The sequence below is a fragment of the Cataglyphis hispanica genome, chromosome 11 (assembly GCF_021464435.1).
Source record: "Cataglyphis hispanica isolate Lineage 1 chromosome 11, ULB_Chis1_1.0, whole genome shotgun sequence".
Lineage (NCBI taxonomy): Eukaryota > Metazoa > Arthropoda > Insecta > Hymenoptera > Formicidae > Cataglyphis > Cataglyphis hispanica.
The window spans coordinates 4,943,920-4,971,756 of NC_065964.1; the positions used below are offsets into that span (position 1 = coordinate 4,943,920).

A 27,837-nucleotide genomic window follows, 5' to 3' on the forward strand; every position below is an offset into this window, starting at 1 on the left:
GCGATAAAATAATTTTTTCTTTTGACGGAAAACAAGGTTGATATGATCTTATGATCAAAATAGATGTACAACATAAACTAATATATATTATTTAACAAAATTTAACAATTTAACAGAACTAGTGTAATTTTGAGTAAAGATTTCAAAGCAAAGTATTAGATTGCATAAATCAGAGATTAAGACCGGTATATAGTCGATTTAAGACCGTCTTAAGTACAATCTTAAGATGTTATAAACACCAATCACAGAGTCGTTTATTAGCATCTTAAGACATTACTTAAGACGGTCTTAAAATAAGAACGGACTAAATACTAGTCTATGTCAAAAATATCCTAGTTTAATTTTTCCAACCATAGATAAATAAAAGAAGCAAGAAGATAAAAATAAAAATATGAATAATAAATTTTAAAGATTCGAAGCAGATTTTTATATTCTAAAGATAAAATAATCGGCTACAAAAAAAAAAAAAAAATTCTATATCTCATTTTAACTAAAAGCTTTGTCATAATTAGTGTAATCTTTTAGTCAAAATTATGCTGTTTCAATTTGACATAATTTTTCTAGAAGAGAATGGAGCAACTTTTTATTATACAAATATATAAATTAATAACTTTATCGAGCTATACCGATTGTGCGAAACCATTCATAAGATCGCGCTTATCGAGAGAGCGCCGCGTTTAGCATCTCATCGATTGACACATATGAGTGCTCGCGAAATTTAGTAACGCACTCATTTGCAAAACTGTACATATTTTATAAACATATTTTCGTGAAAGTGACATTGTGCCGTGTCGTTATTTAAAAGTGCTTGTATCTTGTACTCGTTTTATCTCCGTTCCAACTGCATTTTCTACGAATACCGATCAAGCAACGAAACGTACTAAAGGTGTACGTATATTATCATTTAGAGATAAATTGTCCACGAAGGGACAAGATACATTTCCATGCCGTTGTGCGGCGTGCACATTGAATTTCGCAATTAAATAAAATTCGTTATCAATTGCGATATAATTAAAAAAATTGAAAAATAAACATGCGTTTATACTATATTAAAATCGAAACCAATTTCGTTTAATTTAATAAAAAATATCTTATCAAAGTTTTGCGTTTATAAAGATTGCTACAAGGTATAATTTATTATCTCGAATATTTATAAATTGTAATTATATTAATTCATATAACAGATACTCATATATACGCACATACGCACGAACAGTTCTTGTAAAACCGAGACAGTTATATTTTTTTTTTTTTTTTTTTTAATTTTTGTTTGGCACAATAATGTTATTTCTTTTACCATTTTTTGGGAAATGTTAATTTTTGATATTTTATTTCGTTAACATTAATTAACTTTATAATTTTATTATATTATGTTTAATTTTAAAAATGTCGCCAGTAAATAAATTAATAAACAAGTGTTTATACGACCAAACTGGCAATTTATTGTTTGATTATTATATCACGACGTTTCGACCATATGGTTTTGGTCCTTATCAAGTGAAAGTTATAATTAAAAGTAGAAAGAAAAATCGAAATGTCAAACTGACATTGTGTCAACCACTATGTTTGGAATACTGAGATCAACAGTTGATCTCAGTATTCCAAACATAGTGGTTGACACAATGTCAGTTTGACATTTCGATTTTTCTCTTTCTACTTTTTAATTATAACTTTCACTTGATAAGGACCAAAACCATATGGTCAAAACGTCGTGATATAATAATCAAACAATAAATTGCCAGTTTGGTCGTATAAACACTTGTTTTATAATTTTAATTCTTTTTTTTTTTCGTTTCTTTCTCGTTATTGATCTGCGCTCCGATTTTGGCACAAATGCGATACTATCGATTTTGCAAATCTAGCACAAATTCAGCAATATTTATTGTAATTATATTAAAAACATCTGTGTGCGAGTATATGTGTATGTGAGAGGGAGGGATATGTAAAAACTATTTTTTCCATTACTCTAAGTAAATTTAAAGCATTTTACTATTGATCTTTGAAAAGTTTCAAACTTGAAATATACTTTTTTAAAATAAACCTTACATCCTTTTAAAACCATATATTACTCATTTTATTTTGTCGTCGTATAATATTACCGAAAGAAACCAATTAAGCTTTATACAATTTTACGAGATATTTAATGACGTTTAACCGCAACACACAATTCGGACATTTACTATTATATAAACTCATATCCTGGTTATAAGAGTGATTCAGAAATTTTAAGGTCATTAGGCATTTGTCGCGATAAAAGATAATTGAGCTGTTACTGATATATCGGAAATTTTTATTAAATTGAAAATTTTCCTCATTTTTACGATTAATGCACAGATTGTTACTTAAATATTTAGATAAACTTGAAACATGATAATTTATAAAAAATTTTTACAAGCAAGCTGCAAAGCTATTAGAGAATAATATTTAAAGAGAAGAATAAAATTATGGCGATCATAAAAAAAAAAATTATGATCTCACCAATTGTTACTAGCATTAGTAATAAGAATTTTAACAAACAAATCGTATCAGAATGCTTTCGGAACATTGACCGTGCTATTTCTCTAATTAACATGCGGTGGTCAACAAATTTGTGACAATTAAGCCACTTAATGCAGATGTACATGTTTGGTATCGCATGCGCGTGTTTTTAAAGGATTAAGTTAACCGGGGTTAATGGAAGAACGACTGTGCTGTAACAGCTTTTATGCTTAACTTGACTTCTGATATATAATTCGTATTCGCTTTCTCTACAATTGTGAGAATAATTAAACATTTATGCTTTAAAGATTTATATTTATATGAATATGATTTATATTATTTTTTATTTTAATTGAAATAACTAATCAAAAATATTAATATTATATATATATATATAAATCTTTTTAGCTGAAGAGATTTTTTTTAAATAAAGAGTCCGCTCTTAACGTTATTTATGCCACATTCGAAAGCAATTCGATCTTTTAAACATGACAGCATTATTATGATACATATATCGAGGTATCCGAGTGTTTTCCACGATATGTAAATCGCGGCTTGGATGACGATTTTTCACGTCTTCGATATTAGAATACCGCTCGACGGCGCATATCGCTTTTATCAACAAACCATCCTTCTAAAATTCCTTCAAAGCATTATTTAAAATGATTCGAAATGCAAACTGAGATATCGCTTACGTGACACTAATGATTTGACACTAATGATAGATAATTAAATAATCCACTGACGCGACGAGATATTACATGTAACGTAATAGCACATCTTATGATCCAATAGTTTCCCATATAAATATGTTCAATACAAGAGATTTCAACTTAATTATCAAAAAAATTATTCTTATATTGAAGTGTTTTTCTTAATTATATTTTCTTCTTTAAGGAAATAAAAATCCAGACTTTTGCAGGAGGAAAAGATGCAGGAAGAAGAAATGCAATGTATGAAAAATGCGATTAAAGCGAATGGAGCTGTAATTGGTATTCTAGAATTAACTTCGAACGGCCGGTTCGTTCCTGGAAAAAGATGCTGTCGATTTACTTTTTTCATCTTGTGCATAAAATTGCATATTGCAGATGATTATTTTTCCGTTGAGTCCTACGTAGCGGCGCCGCGATCACGAGGTGACGTTTGGCGGCGGCATCCCTTCTCTCTTGATGGAGAACAAGTGGCTTGAAAGACTTTATCCAAGTTGCGTCTTCAGGCAATACGATAGTCGTTATGCTCGAGCCGTCAGTTCCGCACGATCTACACGAGCAAACGTATTTTCCAAGTTCATAACGCGAGTGCGAAACGCGAGTTCGAGCTCTCGAGCTCCTCCCCTTCAAGCCTGCTGGATATCCGAAATTTCATTTCTATAAATAGGTGTGTCTCTGAAATTCTCATTAATCGATAAGTTAACAATTAGCCTTTGAATGGTTTTATGCGCTACACCATTCGATTAATTCGATTTATTGCGCGAATCAAATTGAAAATTTTTTTCTGAAGCCTTCTTGATTTTTTTCGATGATAAATCAAAATTTCATGGATAATACCGAAATTAATTAATATCGACAATTTCAATTATTTTGACGATAAAAAAGATAAATGTATTGTATACTTATTATTTAAATATCACATTCTTTATACTATCTTTTATATTCTAAATTTAAAATATTTTTAAATAACTTTACTAATAGATTTCCTAGTATATTTGGAAATTAAATTTTTCTTTTGCAAAAATGTGAGATGTATATTATTATTTATTATAATTTTTTTAAATTTTATCAACGTTTATAATCAAGCTATAAATAAAAATTCTATTAAAGTTCACTTAAAATTAATAGAAGAATACGAATATTTATTTTTTATTTGCATTCTTGTGAAATTGAAAATTAGTTTGCGATAAGCGGTATGTCTTTTTTAACTCGGGAACGTGTGTAGAAAAATGCACATATCTCGAGAATTACAACGTGTTACAGCCTTGGTGGCATGTAGAAAATGTAGAATTAAGATCGTCTATAAAAATCTACTTAAATTACCAGGTGTAACTACGCTGACGCCACTGACGCGATTTCCGCACCCCAATCATAATTAGGTTGCAACAGGCATGATAACTGTAATAACGCGGTAATAACAGTGAGGAAAAGTTGTTAGCAGAGTCATTTTAGGCGCCGATATTTTCTCCACCATTCGTAACATAGTGTTTGCCTTACTATTTTCCCGGTTTTCTTCTTCTTTTTCTCTCCGTTTCGGTTCAATGCCCCATCCTTCTGTATTAATCGCTACTTCTCAAAATCCATTTTGGCGAGATATTGTAAATTTATTTATACATAATTATTATTACGTAATATTAATCATATTATTACGTAATATTAATCATCACGATATTAAGTATGTCATAATAAAAGATAACATAAAATATTGACGTTATGATATTTTAAAGGCTGAACCAACAAAGTTCGATCTTCCAAATGTCAGATAAGAATTTTATTTAACTTTAAACTGAGTGAATATGATATAGTAAAAGTTTGCTTTCTGATAATATTGCTACACCATTCAATTAATAATACAATAACAAATAAAAGTAATAACAAATTATGCTACAATAACAAATAAAAGCAATAACAAATTATAGTCCTAGTTGTTTGTTGCCGAAATTTAGGATATTATATTGATAAAATATAATTTATTGTATTAAATTTCATTTCGTTCATTGATTAGATTCGACTCGTCGCCATGGCATGAGTTGATAAATTCTCATAATTTGAATTGTTGTTGTGGTTAGACATACTTTTAATATTCTTATCTAAGCGTTTTCTTAAATACTTTTGGCTCGAAATCTCTCTTTCTTTTAGAGAATTATCAGAATAATGCTTATCATCAATTTATTTGGCTAAATTACAGTCGTAAAAAATATTAAAGCACACAAAAAATTGCATTAAGTGCTCTATACTGACAAGAGAAAGCGATAAGAAAGAATCAATTGGCAAATGTTTCGGTCTGAGCAAACGACAAATTTATTCGTACGTTTTGATATGCGATGTTGTAAATAACTCTATAATAAAATTGTTTACTCGTATACAAATTGTTTTTTAGAAAAAAAATTATTGTAAATGTTGAAATAAACAACAATACATTATATCCCACATTTAAAATAACTGTAAATTATGACATTATATATTATTATATATTACGTGTGTAAAATTTTATAATTTATTTAAATATGAATTTAAAAAAGTGTGAATATATGATTCGAGGAATCTTAAGAAAGAGATTATTGAAATTTTCCTTTATTATTTCTAGAAAAAATTAATAACAGCCTCTAAAAATAAAGATAAATTTTGAGACAAATTAAAAATTCTATGTATACGCTATAATAATATGATAATATATTAAAATGTCATCTTACAATAACATCTGTGTTTGTACAGAGCGCCGTTAAGATTACTCATTAAGTAACATTCACGTTATCTCGTCGAAGAAGAGTTGTAATTTATAAATAATATATCCTATAAATTTATCGTTTACCAGGACCAAAAAAAAAATCATTAATTAATTTTTTCTCAACATTAATTCCTCATCGATCAATAGAACATTATTGAGCATTTAAAAAAATTGATTAATATAATTTAAAATTGATTGATATGATTAATGTAATTTCTCCATCTTCTTTGTTTATGTTATTCATGTTATGATCTGTTTGAGATACATGCGAGAAAGAAATTAACCTTATTATTTTAATAAAATAAGAAACAATATCGATGATTGATTCGTATCAAAGCGTTATATGCGTATGTATGAAATAAATAAACCTGTTATTAGATCTGCGATTATACAAGTTGATTCTATAGAGTTTCATTAAATAAGTCAAGATGCAAGTATAATCACACGCGATGGGTAATAACAATTAAGGCGCGCATGGAGATATTTTACTACTTTCACACGCGCGCTTATAGAGATTAGTTTTTAATGATCAGTCATCAACAATGATTGTCCTTGTTAATTATTATTGACTGTCTGTCGTATAATGCAGTTAACCTTGTCATGCTATGCGAGTTCAGGAATGTCCGTTATTGCAAAAAACGATTTCTTGTCGGAGCACGAGAGGTGAAAGAAGTAGGAGAATAGGTGAAAGGAGGAAGGAGGAGATGGGACAAGGGAAATTAGAAACAGGAGAAAATGTAATATCACATACTAATATGCACACATTAAGGTGTCTTTCACTTATCCTATAAATTAATAACGGATGTGTTGCAAACAGCTGACCGGTAATGATCAGTATTTTTTAATCGTTGTTTTTTTAGTTGTTGGCGCATTTACATCTTCTACCATCCACGTTACAGATATTCGAAAAAGTAACTTAAAGATAGTGCAAGCAGGCGGTGATATGAAGGATACGAAAACCAACGAATATGGTATGTTGATAATAAATTCTAAAGATAATAAATACGATAAAAGAAGCTAAATTTTTATATTGCAATTATTATAAAGATAATAAAACTTACAAATAAATATAATAACAGAATAACCGATAAAATATAGATTAAAAATTCTAATAGGCTGCTGCTTTTTAATCCTTTGAAATACGCCCTCAATAATTTACAGTACTTTTTTATATTTCAAAGAATTTAAGACAGCAAATAGAGAACAGAACTGTATTCTTCAGTTAATTTCTCATATGATTTCTTTAAATAAAATTTTAAGTTAAATTTTATTTACAAATATACGCGGTGGCAAAAGCTGCGATTGATCGATTTTTGTAACAGTCGACTTTAAATTTGTTTCAAGATTTATCCTACTTTCAAGTGTCCTTAAAAGGCTGGATTTATTTTGGCGCGTAGAATGTAACAATCTTAGAATAAATTTGTATCGTACGACTGAGGTATGACAGATTGAAAGGCGAGACTGACCTTTCGAGTCTCCGAAGAAGGATGTCGATGTAAGTCGGAGATCGAAGGTTGTCTTCTTGATGTCTCGAGGTTAGCACGCATTTTATGGTTCACATGCACTGTCTAGCGTTTTTTTCTTCTACGAACTGGTTTGGTCGTTGTTTACCGCAGTACGTACTATGCACTGCCATTGCATGCACCGATTCTCCACCATTGTATCGTCAATTAATTTTTTTATTGTTTACAATTCCTATATCCATCAAAAGCCGCGTGAAATTCGTTTCGACCGTCTAAAATTTGCTTGAATGAGAGAATGCCCACTCGCATATCATACAGAGTGAATTGATAAGCTTAATTTATATAGTAAAAACTATTCCGTAATTTCGCAAGTTCGAGAACGAGAAAACTTCGAATGTTAATTTTTTAATGATTTACTATTATCGACTTTTTTAAATTTTTATAAAAATTTAGTTTTATATACTGTAAATTTTGAATAAATTTTTATCCGCGTATATCTTGTATAATACATTAACTTACGAATTATATGGTAAATTTACTTACAAATTACTCATTACAAATATTTATAAAAATCTGCTCAGCTTACAAATATTTATGAATCATTTGTCATATGAGTAAGTGAGATTAAATCGTTTATATGCAGCGACGCCTGATAATTGCGACGAATCAATGATTTAATTTCGAACTTATGGTACTCTGAGTGAAAAAAAAAAAATGGTAGTTTCCTTATTTGATAGACTCTTCATATTAATTCTTCTTAGTAATTCCTCATTAGATTTCTAATGCGCGATTGTTTTAATGCAATTATTCATACGATTACTCGCACATTATTATCATTTTCTGGAAATCTCATTACATATCATAAATAATCAGCTATGCAAATTTAACTTGTGTGAACAGATATGTATATGATAATGAATATTTTTCAAAGTAACAGGAAACATTTATCTAAGCAATTATTACGACATTCGATCCCCCTTATTAATACTTTCATTAACGTATAAATGTCTAATAAAAAACAAATAGTCTTTTAAAAATTTATATTTGATATAATCTCATTGTAATGAAAGCGTGCATTTTTCTTTCTTTTTGTTTTATGAAAATCGAACATTAATGGGTGTTATTAGATGACGTAATTGTTGTAAAAAATAAATCGAAGAAACAATAGATCAATGCACATGTTATGTACATCTTCAGGTATTGCATAATGCAATGAATTTCTAATCAGAATAAACAATGAGCGTAATTAAATCTCACGTATAACAAGTAAGAGAGAGAGAGAAGTTGTTGACAAGCAATATATCATGCAAATATATGGAATCTGTATATGATAACAGATCTGCGTCATATGTTTCATCGTGACAACAACAATACGGCATGTCCTACAGCTATTAATCGCAATTTTTTTCTTCTTGTCACTCGGTTTCTAATACAAGAAAAATATAAAAATAATTAATTCATTTTTACACATAAAAATGTAAAGAATCTTTCTACACGATATAAATATAGTTAAGATAGAATTAAGCTGTAATTAAAAAAAAATATTAATTAATAGAGATCTTGACACGAATTTATACGAAAGTGCAGAGATCTTGTTAAATTGCAGCGAACGTGAATGTCAAGCAAATTTCCAACGGTAAGGACGATCATGTCGATTCTGGCGCAAATGTCGACGCCGTGCAAATCGCGATCGGCAATCTCGGCAAATGGCAGATCATCGTCTGCTTGGCGATTTCTTTGGTCAAATTTCCGGTAGCATGGCATCAATTGGCGATCGTCTTTATGGCGCCTCATCAGGATTACAATTGTACGGCGCCCGCTACCGTCGACTCCAAGGACCAGTGCATGGTCAATGTTAACGGCACCTTGGCAAAATGCACTGAATGGGAGTACGACAGAAGAATATTTCCCGAGACTATTATATCGCAAGTAAGTTATTACGTGAGTTTAAAAGCCGTTTGGTTTTAGTTCGCAAAGCGAAAAACGAGCGTGTTTGTTTAAAAATTATCTTATCAAGCAAGAGAACAGGAAGTAATTTTGTGTCGTTTCAGTGGAATCTAGTCTGCGATAGGACGCATTACGCCAATATCCAACAGTCTATTCTTATGTTCGGGGTGCTTCTCGGCAACATAATCTTCGGCAGCTTAGCAGATAGGCAAGTCCATATATGATTGAACGCTCATAGCCGTGAAACGGTTACGAAGGAATAAAGAATATTGTATCTTGCAGGTACGGCAGAAAAAAACCGCTCATGATTTCTATCGTTCTCCAATTGTTATCGGGTATTGGATGCGCAATCGTTCCTTGGTTTCAAGTATTATTGCTGATGAAGTTGTTAAGTGCCTTGGCCACTGGAGGCACGATGGTTACTAGTTACGTCATTTGTAAGTATCTCGAATCTTCAAATATACGAAACTATTATTAACGAAGATTTTTGCAACGATAAATATTAAAATAAAATTGCAATATTCATACAATTATCTTTGTACATAATACTCTTAATTACTGTATTAAAACAAATAATATTAAAAAATATTTTATTTCTTACAATCTTGAACTCTAGATAACTTAATCACTGTCTATCTCTCTCTGCACGTAAATTAAAATAATTAGACATCATAATTTATCCAATATTTATATAAACGATTATTTATACAAATTGATATAGATTGCGCAATCGATGCTTGTGCGATTTATTTCTCCAAAATTATAAACGTATTCTTTATTTGCGTATTTTATTTTTAGGTATGGAAATAGTAGGTACAAAATGGCGTGCCGCCATCACCGTTTTATATCAAATACCATTCAGTTTAGGCCACATGTCGCTGGCAGGACTCGCGTTCTGGTTTCGACATTGGCAGCGATTACAAATCGCCATTACACTCCCATCTATAATTCTTTTAAGTTATTGGTGGATAGTGCCCGAGTCACCGAGATGGTTACTAGCCATGGGAAAGCAGCGAGAAGCGTGCAAAGTGTTGCAGAGGGCGGCCAATATTAATAAAGTGGAAAATGTGGATGTTCCCGAAATAATCAGAAAACATTGTTTGCATCAAGTAAGAGACGATTGTTCAAAATATTTCGATGAAACCAAACAATCCGTATAATAATAAGCGATTTTCGATAATTTAATTTAATAACTCAGAGGGAAATGGTTACACGCGATTTAAAGAATATTAAGTTTGCGTTTTTATATTTCTCTAGAACTTGAAGAAATCTGCGCTGGACTATAAGCCTTCGTTTCTAGACTTGTTTCGCACACCGAACATGCGAGTGAAATCCCTCTCGATTTTCTTCAATTGGATCGTATGTGGAATGGGTCTGTTTGGTATATCACAGTACATTGGCCAGGTCGGTGGCAATATTTTCATTAATTTCGCAGTGTCCGGTGCTATACAGGTTCCAGGAAACTTCGTCGCATGGTGGGCGATGAATAAACTAGGTCGACGAATCACTCTGATCTGCAGCAATTCTATAACTGGCCTGGCTTGCCTGCTCTTAATCTTCGTATCACACGGTAAGCGATTATTCTATGTGATTCACTTTTATTCACTTTTATTATCTTTTTGGTTTATATAATTATTTTTAAATAACAATGATAAAGAGAGTTTTATAAAAGTTATAATTTAGAATCCATCTTGAGGATGTTCTTATCTATAGTAAGTTTTTTTTAAACTTCTTTTATATGTATATAAAATTTAAGAGAGAAAAAAAATTTTTTTTTTTCAAAATAATTACCCGAAATAAAAAGTAAGTTTGCAGATTTTTTTTTTTTTAAGAATATTGCTCATATAAAAATTTTCTTGTTTTCGCAAAATTGCTTTATTTATTGATTGAAATCATGTTTCTAAAAGTAGAAATTAATCAAGAGATTAATATCAGGAAACGCCTTGTGTTCTATTACTTTGAATAATCAAAAAGTTTACGATAACCATTAAGCGCAATTGTTTAAATCGACATGGCGATACATCTATCTCTGTTTTTTTAGACATGGCATGGTTAAGATTGCTTCTGGCATGCCTCGGTATTGTCGGCATGTCGGTGTCGTTTACGACAGTCTACCTTTTCTCTGGAGAACTGTTTCCTACAGTCGTAAGGAACATCGGAGTTGGCGCGAGCAGTATGTGTGCTAGAGTAGGCTCCATTGTAGCGCCATTTGTGGTGTCCTTGGTTAGTATGCGATATATTAATTAGAGCCAATTAACTTAAGTAACATTATATTTACTTTGATTTATAAATAGTTTCAAGCGTGAGACAAAAATTTTGAACTTCAGATAGGCATCCTGCATATGAATCATCGTGCGACTGCGTTAATTAGTCTTTTCTAGATTACCACTTGTTGATACTATTGCAGGATTACATTGAATCGTGGCTACCGCCAATTATATTCGGAGTTCTGCCATTGATCGGAGCCGCATTGTGTCTATTATTGCCTGAAACTGCCGGATGCACATTACCGGAAACGCTTCAAGACGGCGAGGAATTTGGAAAGTAAGTATCAAACTTCTTTTCACCCGGTATCCTTCTCATAAACTTCAAGTATTATAATTTTCATATATGAGCATATGCTACATGCAGGTGAATTATTGATTACTTAATGAATTATCAAATTTCGCATACAAATTTTTGTTACATAAAAGAGGAAAATTTAATGAAATAATACGCGGAAAAATGTTATCTAGAATGTTTTCTGCATTTCTTTTCACATGTGCCAAATGCAAATCAGTAATATTGTATATATACTTGTAAATAGAATGCAATACTGAAGTATTTAGAGCCGTTTTTATATCAGATTTAAAAGTTAAGTATATTATAAACTATGAAACGCATTGCTTTTCTTATTTGCAGGAAGTGTAAGTCGAAAGATAAACATGGAGATCTCGAAGCAGAAGCGACATTCTAAAAAAAAAAACTAATCGCCATGAGATTTTAAATATTTCCGCGGCCGAGAGAGAGAGAGAGAGAGAGAGAGAGAGAGAGAGAGAGAGAAGCAATATCGAATTATTATTATGACAAATTCTGTGAAAAATAAAATCGCTACACTGATAAAAAACATCTTTTACGATTAATCGTACATATATATAGCACAATTCTATTTATTATGTTATTTTCATAATGTTAACAAAATTAGCACAATTGTCATTGATCATCATCTCATCACATTTGCGATTCACACATTTCTTATATAACATATATATAAATCAAAACTGACATTTTTATATATAAAATAAAAATAATGAAAAGTATCTTTATAGATTTTATCACTCCACGCTTTTCGAAAGACTTTTAAGCTCATATATATATATATATATATATATATATATATATATATATATATATATATGCCAAACATAATAAGTATGTGCGACTATTCTGTAAGATTTTGCCAGATGTATATATATTATAAATAGAAATTCCCTTTTGTAGGCAAAAAGCGCATTTCTTTATTTATTAAGTAGTTAATTCAGCTTACTCAATGACATGTTTATCTTCCATTTTTCGATTAGGATCATGTCAATTTTATACGTATATCTTTGATATCAGTATTGTGAACGGTTCTCGTTTCGCACATTTTACATGTAATATATGTATATAAAATGTGCGAATATATATATTATAAATATAGAGACTTTGTAAAAATGCATTTATCTCATTATTTCATAGGTAGCAAATACGTGGGCAAGTCAAATATAAATCGGACTTTTTCCAAAACATTTTATTTCATGACGTGATAATGAGATGTATTCAAACGAATTCTTTCATGCGTAATCGGCTTTGGACACATCTCACAACTTTTTATGACATGCAAAAGAAACTGCCAAATCCGGTGGAAATAATGCTGAAGTTTTAGTGCGAACTATGTAGAAAAATAATTTGGGTGTACGTTAAAAATATTTTGATCGAATAAAATGTTTTGGAAAAAGTCTGATTTATATTTGATTTGCCTATGTATGTTGCATAAAATTAATTTTCCCAGCTTTTCCCCTGCCATACATAATTCTTAGAGATGTTTACAATTGTTTCATAATAGACAAACACTTTGCGCGAGATAATTCCTTCATTTAACTTGCATAAGTAAGCAAATAGCGAATAACTTAACGATTGTCGCGTAATCTTTTAGTCCGGGAAATAAAAATAAGACGATGCGCGCACAGTCATAATCACAATTATCAACGATGAAAGAAAAAGCATTAACTTTGCCGATATAAAAAATTAAATTGGATAAAATAAAATAACTTCCCGCCCGACATTTTTGCAACATGAACAATGTATGATATAAAGAGAATAAATTTAGATAATATACAAATAGTAATTGAAATAATATTGAAATTCTTGATTTTGTGTAGGTGACTATAAGAACTATAAAATGTTCTTGTAACGAAAACTGTTTTCATCTTTCTAAAATTAATTTTTGTTTGACAAAAATGACGAAAGATTTTTTTCTCTATATTATTAAACATTTTATTTTACTTTATAATATTGTATTTCAAGACAGGACTTTGTTAAAGTCTAGCTAAAAAATAATCGAAAAATGTGTAATTTGGTAATTAATATAATTTTCTAAAGTTCTCAATTTGTAAAAAAAATTATTTTCCATTGTTGATACTATATGCATTTCCTTCAGCATCAGCAATTTCAACAAAGACTCGTTAATATTCGTCATTGAAACATGGTATCGGCATATAAAAGCCAGCGACACAGTCTACACCAGACGTCATTCCACTTCATCATCCCACGGAAGGCAGGGCCAACCGATTAAGCAGTGAGTAATTTTGGTATCATTAATCGCTTATAACAATCTTGTTTTTTATAAATTTGGAGTAATAAATATATCTTTAAATTAATAATGCAAATTAATAATTGCAAAATTCAACATTTATTCTACGCGTTAAATATTATTTAGTTAAAAAAAAATTATACTTATTTTTATAAACAATAGATTTTACAAAACAAAAATGTTTGTTAACCTTTTATATAAGCAAACAAAAATTATTATTGACGAACGGGAATAATTTCTTTTAGCAAAATTTATTACATTTATATATTAATAATATGTGTATGAGAATATTAATCTTCTATTTTATGTTCCAATTCTTAAAAATCGACTATAACACCAATATTATGTAATTGTAATTGAAATTTAACTGAATCATATGTTCTTCAGCTTTGAAAGATATTTAATATTAAAAATATTATAATAATATATATTGAGTCGTTCTCAGTATCCCAAACATAGTTGACACAATGTCAGTTTGACATTTCGATTTTTCTCTTTCTACTTTTTAATTATAACGCAGTTCACTTGATAAGGACCAAAACCATATGGTCGAAATGTCGTGATAGAACAATCAAACAATAAATTTTGGTCGTATAAACACTCGTCTATTATAATTATACTTTATTAAATATAATTATAATAATTTTATAATATCAAAGTTAATATCAAAGTTTCATTTAAATAGAATTCACATATAATATTAAATAAAAAATTAAATTGCATTTAAGTGTCATTTGTTTACATCCATCAATTTAGTTCCAAAAGAGTTTATTTTTAAATGCAAAAAATTCGGCTTTCAATATTTTTTTCATCACTGAAAACTCTGCAGCTGTTGAGCTAAGAACCCAGAAATCCGGTTCCTATAAGTAAATACTTGCTCTGATTTGAATATTTTGCCGAAGGCGTACTAACGGTAAATATATTTGGGCACTGCTTTACATTTCATTATCATATTAACATTGATATATAATATTCCGGTCTAATTGTAATGTGATGCAAAGCAATTTAATATAGAATATTAAGAATATGAACCTTATAATATATATTAGAGAGAAAAGGAGAAAAGAGAAGAGAGAGAGAGAGAGAGAGAGAGAGGGAGGGAGGGAGGGGAGGAAAAAAAAATAGAGAGAGAGAAAGAGAATTATCATATAAGAATAAAGTGATATAATATCATATAATATCATATAATAAAAAAGTGATATAAAGAATTAAGAGAACTATATTTCAGAATTAAGAGAAGAATTATTTTTGTGTTTTGGAACATTTTAAAAATTCATAGAAATATATATTTTCAATGTTTCTCAGTAACTATATGATATAAAGAGTTGAGAGAGAATTATATAATTAATTTTATAAACGCAGAATAACCGATGAAAATAATTCTAAGAACTTGGCAATTTGTGTTGAAACGTGCAGAAAGTAAGAAACGAAGAAAACTCAAGAAGATTAGATTTAAAAATGTAAACCAAATCTTTTCATGTTCAAAAAATTTGCGTATTAATTTTTCGATAAATAATTGTAATCGTTATTATCATTAGTCACATTTTTTTATATAAATGGCTTCGTCATGATTGCGAGAATTGAATTAATATCCAAGTGTAAATTATTAGCCTAATATATTCACAATATTTCTAGGAATATTTGATAATCATTACATCATTTACGATGCATTATAAATGATATTTAATATTCAGTTTTGCATTAAAGAATTAATAAGTATTTATGATCATCTGTTGTTATGATCATATGTTTTATTTTAAGATAATTTCTAAATAATTAGTCTTATTCTGTTAAGAATTATTTACTATTACATTATTGTTTTGCAAGAAAATTGATTTTTATTCGCAGATATGTTCTATTTGCTACTCCTCGCTTACCTGGCCACGGCAACTGGCCATACCTTCAATACAGTTTACTCGTGGAAGAAGGTCGAATTCAAACTTCCAAATGAAACCATCCGAAACGAGTTCATCGCTTCCGGCGATTATATCCCGGATAATAACACACCATTCGGCTTGGCCATTTGGCACAAAAAAATGTTCGTCACAATACCGCGATGGAAAAATGGCGTTTTAGCTAATTTAAATAGCTTTTCAATGATCGACGCTGCACGTAAGTAAAAGAAAAAATAATAATTTAACAACAAACTTTACTAATCGTATTGAGCGTTTTTTTTATAATACAAAAAGTTTGTACGTAAAATTTATTACTTGTGCGCGAGAGAAAATAATAAATTCTGAGAAAAAAAAAAAAAAAAAAATAAAGAAAAAAAGAATAAGTACTAAAGTAAATGTTAAAAAACTTCTTTTACAATCGGATGCAGTGAGAGAACATTTTTTTAATGAAACAAATTTGGAAAATGAAAATTTCTAAAAGTCAAGTCTAAAGAAATCCTTCGAGGAATATCAAAAGTATATTAATATCTTACAATAAAGAAATAGTTTTAATTAATAAAAAGTTTATTAAAATTATTATATATTTGTAACAGACAGTCCGATTTTAACACCGTATCCTGATCTCGAAGCAAATAACATTCATTCATCTGACGGCCTCGTAAACATATTTCGCGTCAGAATCGATGCCTGCGATCGCATGTGGGGTCTCGATACAGGTGTAAACGATATTTTGGGAAATTTCACCGTTGTACGACCGATGACGCTTGTTGTTATCGATTTGAAAACGGATAAGGTATTATTTCTCGACGTGTATACCATTTTTTAATTATTATACAATAATTTACCTATTAATCTTGGCCTCTAATAAAAAATATAAACTGCTATATAAATCACTGCGTGATAATAAAAGTGTATGAATTTATACAAGACTGTTAATAATATTTTAAAAATGTATTTGTCTGTCATCAAACTATGTAAGCTATTTGATTGCGCTTGTTAAGATCACTGGCATAAATGTATGCACTTATATATTTGCAGATTATTCGCAAATATATTTTGAAGGATACAGACGTAAAACCGGATAGCTTCATCGCCGATCTTGTGGTCGATGTTGCACCCGGACAATGCGACAATGCCTACGCCTACATGAGTGACTTTGGCGAATACGGTATAGTGGTATACAGTTGGGAAAAGGATGATTCTTGGCGGATTAATCATCATTTCTTTCATTTCGATCCATTAAATGGTAACGTATTTGGAAAATAGTTAGTATGCTTTTTTTTTTCCCCATGTCCAGTTTCACGCGATTAAATTCTCTTTTTCGAGAAATCTCAAGAGACTTTTCTTTATCAAAATATATTTTATTATTTCATATTTGTGTTGTTCTGCTAACTGTTGGCAGGTGATTACAATGTTAGCGGCTATAATTTCCAATGGACTGACGGTGTTTTCGGAATGTCTCTGTCACGGATTCGCGATGATGGATACAGAACACTCTATTTTCATGCTATGTCGGGTATCACGGAGTTTTCCGTGTCTACGAATGTTTTACAAGATAATACATTGAAAAAAGGGAAGAATCACCATAATTTCCATATTGTTGGTAATAAGGGACCATTGACTCAAGGACCATCTTCCATCATCGATTCAAAAACATGTATCGACTATTTTACTCAAATAAATAGAAATGGTATAGCGTGTTGGGATACTACGATAAAATTAAGTCCAGAAACTTTCAGTGAGTATAACGCAGAAAAATATTTATTAGCTCTCTCTGTTTATTGTATTATATATTTACCTTGTTGTTGTCTATATTTACGTCATTTACTACTTTTCGTTATTATCATTGTTTTGTATTCTCCATCCTTCTTTCGAAGCAAGACGATAAAATTTTCCGCGTATGATAAGAAGTTTTATTGAACTTTAATTAAATTACAAACTACGTATTTATCTTCTAGCGCAACGTTTAAAAATAATTCGCAAAAATATATAATAAATTTCAAAAGAATTTAATTTCGATTTGTATCATTTTTCGACAAAATGTCATAACGTTAAAGCGATCTACAAAGCTGTAGTTCATACAATTCATCAGAGATGTCTCTAAAGTTCACCTTTGCAAAAACATCAGAGAGATACATACTTTATTAAAGTGCTCCGATAAGTAAATCTTAAATAGGCACTATATATGGCACTTAAAAAATTTTCAAAAAAATTAATTTAAATAAATTACTTTAAATTAAGTAACAAGTAATATAATCCGCTTATTGGCTTCATAAGTTTGTTATATTAGCGTGCATTGTTACATAAATTTTCTTTACAGATTTGGTGGCACAGGACAACACGACACTGGTGTTTCCTCAAGATATAGCTATCGACGACGATTCTCGAAAATTATACGTGCTTTCTAATAATTTACAGAAATTTTTATTTGACAGCTTTGATCCGTCGACCACAAACTTTTTCATTACTTCAGCTGATCTCGGAACATTAACGGCTTTATGCAAAAAATAATACAGCAAAGTAGTCAAAGTCAGATTACAAAAAAAAAAATATCTTTCTATTTTATTATTTAATTATATACATGCATAATATTACAGACTATACTTTTATGTATGTAATAAATTAAAAAATATTAAGTGTATGACAAATACTTATATTACTTTTATGTTAACACATCTACACAAACGTAACTATAAATAAACTATAAATAATCTCTCGATTATTTTTTTAATTTATCGCCTATCGTGATTGACGCGTTTTTTTTTTTTTTTAAATTACGTTGTTAATAAAAAACGAATTCTCTTATATAACTTTCCATAAATATGTTTGAAATGCAATAAAAATATTCTTCTAACAAATGAAGAAGAAGATGCTTGTTGTATAAACTCGCCGTCCTCCTTCTCACTCTCTCCCATGGACAAGCGCGTATGCATTCTCTCTTTTATTTCTTAAAAATTCTTTATTTTTTAAATATGAAAAACATAAAAAACAAGGATCGATTCATTACTTCGCAACTTGTGATAAATAGATAAACGCGGCCCATTTGAAAGTCAATTGTTCGGGAGGAATTAAAGCGCCGCTATCACAATTAGAAGGAACGTATTATCGTCCGCGGTGGATTATATATTTCGTAATTGAAATTTCAATGCGTCATTTTAAAATGAGCGTCAGCTACGTTCTTTAGCCAGTCAATCCCTTGATAATTCACGGAACTTTTAACTGCAACCTTTATAACTCCCGCGGTAGCTTCCGCCCAGAGCTTCCAACTCCCTTCTCTTCCTTCCCGTCAAACCCGTCCTAGGAGCGCTACTTTCTTCCGCCCCCTTTACGACTGGTCTACTCTCTCTTTACGAAGCCGTACATTCTAAATAATTGATCCTAACGTAGTTGCCGGTGTTTTTATAACTGTTTTACCGCCCGCTCTCGCCACTGTGATATACATTATTTAGCCGTCGGTTTTTAAAGCGAAGTCGCCGGGATCCGCGTAGGTGCGAAAAGGCTGAGAGGCCTATTCGAGGCCGCGCATCTGCAGAATTAAAATGTATGCCAGCTAAATGTCGCCGCCACCGCCGTTCAATTAGATCGTCGGATTTCTGGCGACGACGCGGATTAACGCGGCGGAGAACAAGGGACGCGAGAGTAATCTCTTAGCGGAATAAGAATGGCAATTGCTTCTTCCGCCTTTATCCAATCGTTCCCTCATCCCAATTTTGTTGTAAGAAGTCCCGCGTATTCATTCGATGAAATTCCCGCGGGATATGTTTTAGTAAATCAAATTACGCATACCGGTACCCGTAACGGTATCGATCGCTACCATCGGGGCTGCCACAATAATTTGTATGTAAACAATACAATCTCATTTTTTAACAAACGATGCATATTCCACCTCTCTTCCCTTCTTCCTACCTAACATTTTTTAGCGAGTAACGATTTTCCATGAATTATTCGTGAGTCATGAGAGGACCCATATTCGTGCTCGATTCACGTAGCCCCGTCTGTATAAACAATATGTATATCTTGTCGCCCATTTTACAGCTACTCGTATCGAGGGGGCTCGATTCTACGCGCGCGCCCCACTTTCCTCTTCCCTCCCCCGCTCCGAAATTTCTGTTCCATCGCTCAAATATTCACGATTTGTCAACTCGTTTGAATTATTCATTCCTCCTCCTTCCCCGAAAACTGGGGAATCTTTGTTATCTTACCGATAAGTCAAAGGACGAAGAGATCGCGAATGGAGAAGACGACGCGCTTCCGGTATCTCTCGCCAAAAACCTTCGCCTTCCTCCCTCCCCCCCTCCCTCCCTCCACCCGGGTCTAAGAATGAAGGTGTAGAATGCAGAATGCAATGTCGTGCTCTCTAGCAAAGAGCACTTTGACAGAGCCCCACGGGTACATTACTAGGATTGCCGCCACCAATTGAACCTCCCCAACTCGCCGAGAGAGAGACCCCCTCCCCTCCGCCCCGGCACGAACCTCCCTTATATCTGCAAACACAGCCGCCCCGGGCGACACCGCCGCTCAAACACTCAATCGCTCGATTCACGACGCTCAAGTAACTTGAAATTCTCCATTGTTAACGTTATTTGACTTATGCGCGCTGATACCGGCCCTGATCTTCATAATAGGTAATACTTATGAAAGGACGGTTCCGGGGGAGGGCATTGTTCGGGTTAAGTTTCGCGAGCGCGAGCATGATTAAGGCCCACCCCTGGCGCGCCAGATTATATAGATATCGCCAGAAATGTGTCGCACGAGGAAAATTTATAATGGAATATCCGTTGCGCGAATTTGTAAATTTAAATATCTTGAATTCTTCCTTATTCTCTGAAAAATATTGTTCCATCTTAAAGTCCGATAAATCGCGAGGAAAATGTAAAATATCTTACGTGTTGGTATTTTGATATTATATGTAAATTTTTTTACACAAACGCCTCTAATTTTATATTTCTCTCTGCTATTTAAAAATATATATTAAAAATATATATTACAGCTTATTTTTATCCTGGGAAATTAATTTCTATTTATAGAGAGAGATAAAACTGATCGCCACGTAATTATGTTCGTGTATAAAAGAAAACAAAAAAAAAAAAAAAAAATTAAAGCATCTATTTAAAGATCGTTTAACCAGAATTGTGTCTAGAAAGTTGCGCGCACGTTTCACGTATAATAAGAGTAATATCACTATGAGATATTGTATTTTCCGTTCTCTTTTTTTTCAGTACTGTTGCATTCCACGTACCGTGCGAACGCTATCCTGCGAAATGTTCAGTCCCATGTGTATGGCGCAGGCGCTACTTTGTGCGTCATTTATGAATATTTATAAAGTCTCGCGTAAAAATTTCACGAAGAGATATGCGCATTCCTTACGATTCTGTGTTAAATAACATTATACCCAACTCCAAATTACAAACACACAGCTTCCTCGTGTCAACCAGTTATAAAAATATCTATTTATCGCTCAGTTAAAGAAAGCGTATCGAGATATTCGCCGGAAGCGAGATGTTGCTGTCCGAAAACATTTATTACGCCGTTAATCTTTTGTTTTTCGTCTCGTGTAGATTTATGGAAATGAAAAATGTATAAACGGACAAAGAGTCAGCGCGTATCAGAGACTGTATTTAAAAACTGACTGTCGTCTCTTATAGAGGCTCGGAGATCATGAAATATTATTCTAATTTATTAATAAATTCAAATCTTTTTTTTTTTTCTCGATATTTCCTGAAAACTGTTATTTATTAATATTAAAAAAAAAAACATGTATTTCTGTGTGTAATGAGAATGACGCAAGGGTGAACGAAGGAATGTCGGGAGATCCAATTTGCGATGGCGTGAAAATGGCCACGAAACTTTTCGCCGCGCATCGCGATCATATTCTTATACCGGGGAGGGCTAAATTTACTCGCGAATTCACCCACATTCGTGGGCATACATATCCGCGCGAGGGAACATCCCCCGCGCACACGACCGATTACACGTCATCGAAATCCACGATAGGGCGGGGTGGGTGATCTCGTGGTAGGTATACGATCGTCGGACAGATATATCCCGCTAATACACGGCTTCTCGCGCGCCCATAGCACCACTTTATACGACCGAAATTCCCAGTAAGATGCAGGAGGACACCGGCAGAAAGGAGAGGGGGGGGGAAGAGGGAGGAGGGAGGACGAAGGGCGAAGGGCGGGAGGGGGAGGGGAGGAATTCGTAATACAGAGGGCGGCTCTACGACTCCGTTGGGAGGAATTCCGGGGTACGTTTTAAATTGCTGCATCCCCAACCTTCTTGTTTATGTATGCTACCGTGTTTCTTATTCTTGTGCGGCAGCGAAGGAGAGCGCGCGCCCCCTCCCCCCCCCTCCCCCGCCCCTAACTTTATGTGCACAGTGCCGACATAAGTATGCAATCTATGCGTCGGTGTGGCCCGCGCGGATGCACGTGTGAGAGACAAGTATGTATATATGCGTGTATATATATATATATATATATATATATGTACGTGTATTGGTGTTTGCGTGAAAGAGCGGCAGGGTCGTAGCCCGAGACCGGAGAACGTGCTACACACGCGTAACGTCGCGCGTGCACGTACGTGTGTATTGTATGGCGAAACGTGGCCCTATGTTTTCTCCCGCCGTGTATTTGGACTCCCTACAAAAGAAAGAGAGAGAGAGAGAGAGAGAGAGAGATCCGCGCGCGTTTCCTCCCGGTGGATTCTTTTCGTGTTTCGAACACACAGCCTCCCCCTCCCCCCCCGCCCCTCCTTTAGACTCTTCCTTCGTATTTCCACCCTCGCCGCCGCGTACTCTTTCGCGTTCCTATCTCTCCGCCACAATTGCTGTAATCTACGATCTAGGGTGGTGGATTTAACCGTCCTGTGGATCTCAGCTGCGGTAATTTGTAAAGTTTTTAATATTGCACGGGGTCTCTCTCTCTCGAACGGACACCCTGCGGAAATGTTTCGGCAGAAACGACGATCGAGCTAGATTCTGCGAATTGATTTAATAATTTTCTATCATCCAACGCATGTAGTGTAATTTATTATTAGTTTGTATCATTTTCAACATTCCTCGATCGTCAATGATTTTTGCGAAACGTGACTGGGATATTAAGATAGAATACAAATACATTCCTGAGTTATATGATGCACGGTATAATTTATAAATTCAAAATTTATAAATACAAAGAAAAGTGTATCTTTGCGTGAGAAAAAATGTGCTACAATACATATAAGAAAATAAATGAATAAATAAATGAATAAATTTTAGAAATGTCATTTTTAGAATTGTCAAAAATGTCAGAATGTTGCGAAAAATATTGGCAAGCTAGGGACGAATTGATCGAGAAATGATTGAAATCGATGACCTACCGACAATATTTTCAAATGAGAAAGACTGAGAATCGCGGGAAGATCATTGAGTACATGGATATTATATTCGGCTGCCTAGTTCTATGCTATACTACTAGATGGCAATCAGGCACACTTTCTCCTTATCTATGTAATCATCTTAATTGAACAGAATTATAAAATATGTAATTAATTGCTCCAGAGTTGGGGCATTTTTCTTCTTCATTTATCTAAATATATTTGAAATTTGACAATTATTTTTTATTTTTTTTTTTGTAATGATAAAATAATTGTCAATGTTCAATCTAATCTTTATTTTATTGCTAATCTTAGCGAAAATAATTATCATGCACTTAGCGCATGAAAAAAATAGTTTTATTGCGCGATAAACGAATTGCATCGTTAATGAGCGAGATAATGTCTCAAAATTAGCATACGAGAATGAATGATGTAAAAGGCGTAGACAAAGGGTTACTTTGTACGGAGAGTTAGAGCACCGTGTCTTTCAACATCTTTATCCTTTACTTTTAATTTCACAAGCGTGAACAAATCGATGAAACTTTTGATGACAGAAAATTATAACGTTCTTATAATGAGTTTCTCGGAGCAATATCGAGTCTATTTCATAAAACATGAGAGATCGATAAGTAAAACCTTTCGAGATAATTTTCTTTTATAATGCGTGTCTTGTTATTTCGCGTTTTTTCTAAGCGCACGCATCTATCACGATTAGTTTGCATTGGGGGAAATAAGTTGGGTAAGACTTGTAAAGACTTGAGTCAATTTTAATATTTATTCAATGATAAACGTTGTAAACTAATTATTAGAGATGACTTACTACTAATTATAAAATTGCTGCAGATTCCATATGTTGTGCCATGCTTTTATGTACCCATGTTAAAAATTGTTTTCTTTTAAAACTTCATACTCAATTGACTGAAATAGCATTTCCAATTTATTGCATTTGATTTTTCAATTCCTATAATATATTTCTATATCAACTTATTCTATAATAACTTGTCATATTTCTTATAACTTTGTTAAAATTTTCAAATTTTTGATAATTTATATTTATGTATTTTTTTTTTTTTTAGTTTGATGTAATTTGCATTTACATGATTATCATGTTTATTACATTAATAAATAAATAATTAAAAAAAAAATTTCTGAAGACATTATAAAACTCATAGTATCTGATCTAATCGTGAAACTCTTAAGTTTAGCGAAATACATTCATGAAAAAGAGTTGCATACTGATAAAAATGTGGTTATTAAAAAGTCCACTTTAACCCTCGGTATAAAACGTAATTACACATACGAAATATTAATAAAGCTGTTATTACGCTTGGCAAAAATATATGACGAGATGTTGTGTAAAACTGTAACTATCAAGCTGGACGTTGTATAGAGTGCGCCATTTCTATTTTTATGCATTATTTTTATGCATAATTAGAATAGCAATATTTTTTACCTAATTACTCTTTTATAATAAGTTTGCATGAACTAGTATTTGTTTAAAATTTGTGCAATAAATTATATGCTGTATATACATAAAGTTGACAATAGAAATTATAATTTCTTGTAGGTATAGTATTGTAAGTTGCTAAAAAAAGTGCTAAAATAATACTTTTAATAAATAATAAAATTGAGAAAAATTATTTAAAATAAACCGAAACATTATAGATGTATAATTTTTCATCAATTTCGATAGATTTATTCGCTCAAATCCACTTTCAGATTTCGATCTTTCGAGTTCTTCTCTTTATCTAATAGAAATACATAAATTTTTAGCAGACATTAGATTTTGTAAGAATCACGCAATCTCGATGTTACTCCGATTTTGTTACTTCGGAATTAGCCAACGTATCGATAAGTCTCGTAGGCTCTCGGCTCTTTCTCCTTCTCGCGGAGAAGGATAAAGATATCTTCTTAATATCGTCGGAAAACAATTTTTCCCGAGCTACCTCGAGTACGAAATGGCCGCGAGCGGGTGGCGAATTGTGCGCCGCGCCGACCCGGCTACGAATATCCCGACGAACAAACAACGTAAGCGCGGGCGGCAAGCGGAGAGATAGAGATGTAGTGGGCTAGGCGTAGGTTTTGATGGTAGCCGGTGTGTACGGCGATGCGGTGTACGTGGGGTAGGTAGGTAGGTCGGTTAGGGCAGGGGCCGGTTGGTCGCGCGGGGGGGTAGGTACGGGCAGGGAAGGTTTGGATATCTTGTCGAGGATAGGCTGCCGGTGCAAGTAGGTTTAATATTTGATAACGCGGGCTGGTCATCCTGCCGAGGCGATAACACAGGCCCCGCGGGAACCTTCCGCCCAACATCCCTCGGAAAACGACTGCCGCCAAACTCGCAGTGTCCCTCACCGCCCTGCACCCCCGGTTCCTCCTCCCCCTCCCCCTCGCCTTCCCGCGATTCTCTCTCATCCGCATCCACCGTGTTCCAACGGTCCGTTCCATCTCTTACCGACCCCGTTCTATCCTTCCTATTTTTCTTCTTTTTTTTTTCTCTCTCTCTCTTTTTTTTTCCCTTGCACCGGAGCTCGTTTCTCGAAGTGTTATCTCCTCGTCCGGTTCTCCTCATGCATCCGCTTTCGTTTCGCGACTATCGCCGATGTAAGGGACGATTGAGCGCGGGCTACAAGAGGCAAAATAACCGATATCGAGACTCATCGATGGAAGAAACTGTTTAAGCTGCTTAAATTGGTCGAAATTGCGATAAAGCCGTTAATAAAAAAATAATAAACAGCATTATAATTTTTTGAGATTTTGACTCGGAAAGATATTCTACATACATACATAAAAAATATATATATATATATATATATATATATATATATATGAACTATGACATTAATATATTATAATATATATACGCAAGAAAAAGGGTCAATCTTTGTGTACGGGTCAATTTCATTGGCATCTCGGAGAATCATATATGGGAAACAGCTTTATTCGTTTATTCGATCGACCGAAATCCCGAAGCCTTGCGGGACTAACAGAGGGGTCCTGGGTTACGGAGGGTCCACACGGTACGTTAAAAATTTACTATAAAACAGCTCACACAAGTCTGCACTTACTGCGAAGATTTGCTTGCTCAAATTTCCGTGTACGTGGTCGTTAAAATCGTCGCGTTAATACCGTGACAAATGTTTAGAAATTTTATCTGTAGCGATTTTTTTATAATTAAAATATCCTCGTGAAATATACGATTAATTGAGTATACGCGTCATTTATTTTATATACAGATAATGTATCTTTTTTCAAGAAACGCTGGTTTCATTATCATTTATCGATTGACAAATAAATATGTTTAATTGTCGAGAGAAACAAGATTAAAAATGTTGAAATATAAATGCAAAACAAATGACGCGTTTCTACTTATTTATACCCTTTTTGTCTCTTTAATTACAGTTTTGACTACGACATGTGTTTCAAGGCTGTTTTAATGATAGCGTAATGCTTTTGCGTGACTTGAGTATTTCAAGGGACGGGACGGGAATTGAACAAAGTATATAATTATAATGCCAATTGCATATGAGATACCTATTTTTAACATAATTCATACCATGTACGTCGTCGCGCGTATTTCTTTAGTCCCACTTTGTCATCATGTAAATGTGATATAAAATTAAAAGTTTCAATGACAATATATATATATATATATATATATATATATATATATATATATATATGTGTTGTGTGTGTGTGTGTGTGTGTATGTATGTATGTATGTATTTGTAATATTAAATAGAAATTTATCAAGCGTCCATAATTTTTACATTTGCTAAAACGAATTCTATACTTATAAAATAAATCATAAAATAAAATGTAAATAAATTTAATTCAAATAAAATTCAAAAAACATTAATCCATATTTACAGGCCGGTAATTGGCGTTATAAGCGTATATGCGCGTATAACTCTCTGCCTGAGTTTTAAAATTTATTATATATTTCAAATGAAAATTGCATCCGATGTCACATTATGTGGATAGATAAGCGCTTAACATGAGAACTGGACATGTGCACTTGGTGTATTAAGAACATTTCAATTATAATTTGATAATAATATAAATATATTATATTGATACGAATTATAATAAATTTTAGTTATATTTGAAAATTTCTCTCTCATGATAAAACATTTAAAATAAATTTCACGATGTGTGCAATTTCTGCGATCATGAGCATTTAACATGGGAAATAAATATGTACCTACGTTGCGTGTTTAAAGAATATTTTGATCAATTTTTTAATAAAAATGTAAATATCACAACGCAACATGGGCTTAATGGATTTCAGTTGTTTTGTCAGTCGAAGTTTTGCCATGAGGGAATTTGATTTTATATGGGAAAAAAAGAGATTTTATATACGTGTGATTTTTATGAATTTTTACGATTTTTCTGAACAAGATAAGTTCGCCTATCGTTCATTTTGAGATGA

The 27,837-nt window shown here is 32.5% G+C and overlaps 3 protein-coding genes across 11 annotated transcripts in view; 2 read left to right on the forward strand and 1 right to left on the reverse strand.

Moving 5' to 3' along the window:
• Window positions 1-27,837, reverse strand: part of LOC126852778 (beta-galactosidase) — a 108,201-nt gene that overhangs the window by 5,836 nt on the left and 74,528 nt on the right. The window lies entirely within an intron of this gene.
• LOC126852779 (organic cation transporter protein-like) lies at window positions 3,590-13,035 on the forward strand. 6 transcript variants are annotated; one of them, XM_050597934.1, is made up of 12 exons: window positions 3,590-3,855; window positions 6,506-6,740; window positions 6,816-6,887; window positions 8,986-9,308; window positions 9,431-9,534; window positions 9,609-9,763; window positions 10,125-10,435; window positions 10,584-10,698; window positions 10,762-10,896; window positions 11,368-11,549; window positions 11,734-11,870; window positions 12,228-13,035. In XM_050597934.1, exons 2-12 carry the CDS (start codon window positions 6,719-6,721, stop codon window positions 12,280-12,282), a joined length of 1,611 nt encoding a protein of 536 aa, XP_050453891.1. In that variant the 5' UTR covers window positions 3,590-3,855; window positions 6,506-6,718; the 3' UTR covers window positions 12,283-13,035. The 6 variants fall into 6 exon arrangements, with proteins under 6 accessions (XP_050453891.1, XP_050453890.1, XP_050453893.1 ...); XM_050597933.1 differs by having other exon boundaries at window positions 3,600-3,855; window positions 10,584-10,896; XM_050597936.1 differs by having other exon boundaries at window positions 3,633-3,855; window positions 6,506-6,685; window positions 6,777-6,887; window positions 10,584-10,896.
• On the forward strand, window positions 14,077-18,922 carry LOC126852783 (protein yellow-like). The gene is made up of 6 exons (XM_050597943.1): window positions 14,077-14,142; window positions 16,006-16,269; window positions 16,646-16,845; window positions 17,091-17,298; window positions 17,455-17,790; window positions 18,373-18,922. The coding sequence occupies exons 2-6, from the start codon at window positions 16,008-16,010 to the stop codon at window positions 18,561-18,563; spliced, it is 1,197 nt and encodes a 398-aa protein (XP_050453900.1). The 5' UTR covers window positions 14,077-14,142; window positions 16,006-16,007; the 3' UTR covers window positions 18,564-18,922.

Bases quoted from the DNA above. Each gene is read 5' to 3' on its own strand.
- LOC126852779 (XM_050597933.1), top strand. From the start codon at position 6,719: ATGTGTTGCAAACAGCTGACCG. The intron at 9,764-10,124 runs GTAAGTATCTCG...TTTTATTTTTAG, and splicing joins GGTTACTAGTTACGTCATTT to GTATGGAAATAGTAGGTACA. The intron at 10,436-10,583 runs GTAAGAGACGAT...ATATTTCTCTAG, and splicing joins GAAAACATTGTTTGCATCAA to AACTTGAAGAAATCTGCGCT.
- LOC126852783 (XM_050597943.1), top strand. From the start codon at position 16,008: ATGTTCTATTTGCTACTCCTCGCTTACCTGGCCACGGCAACTGGCCAT. The intron at 16,846-17,090 runs GTATTATTTCTC...ATATATTTGCAG, and splicing joins TCGATTTGAAAACGGATAAG to ATTATTCGCAAATATATTTT. The intron at 17,791-18,372 runs GTGAGTATAACG...TTTTCTTTACAG, and splicing joins ATTAAGTCCAGAAACTTTCA to ATTTGGTGGCACAGGACAAC.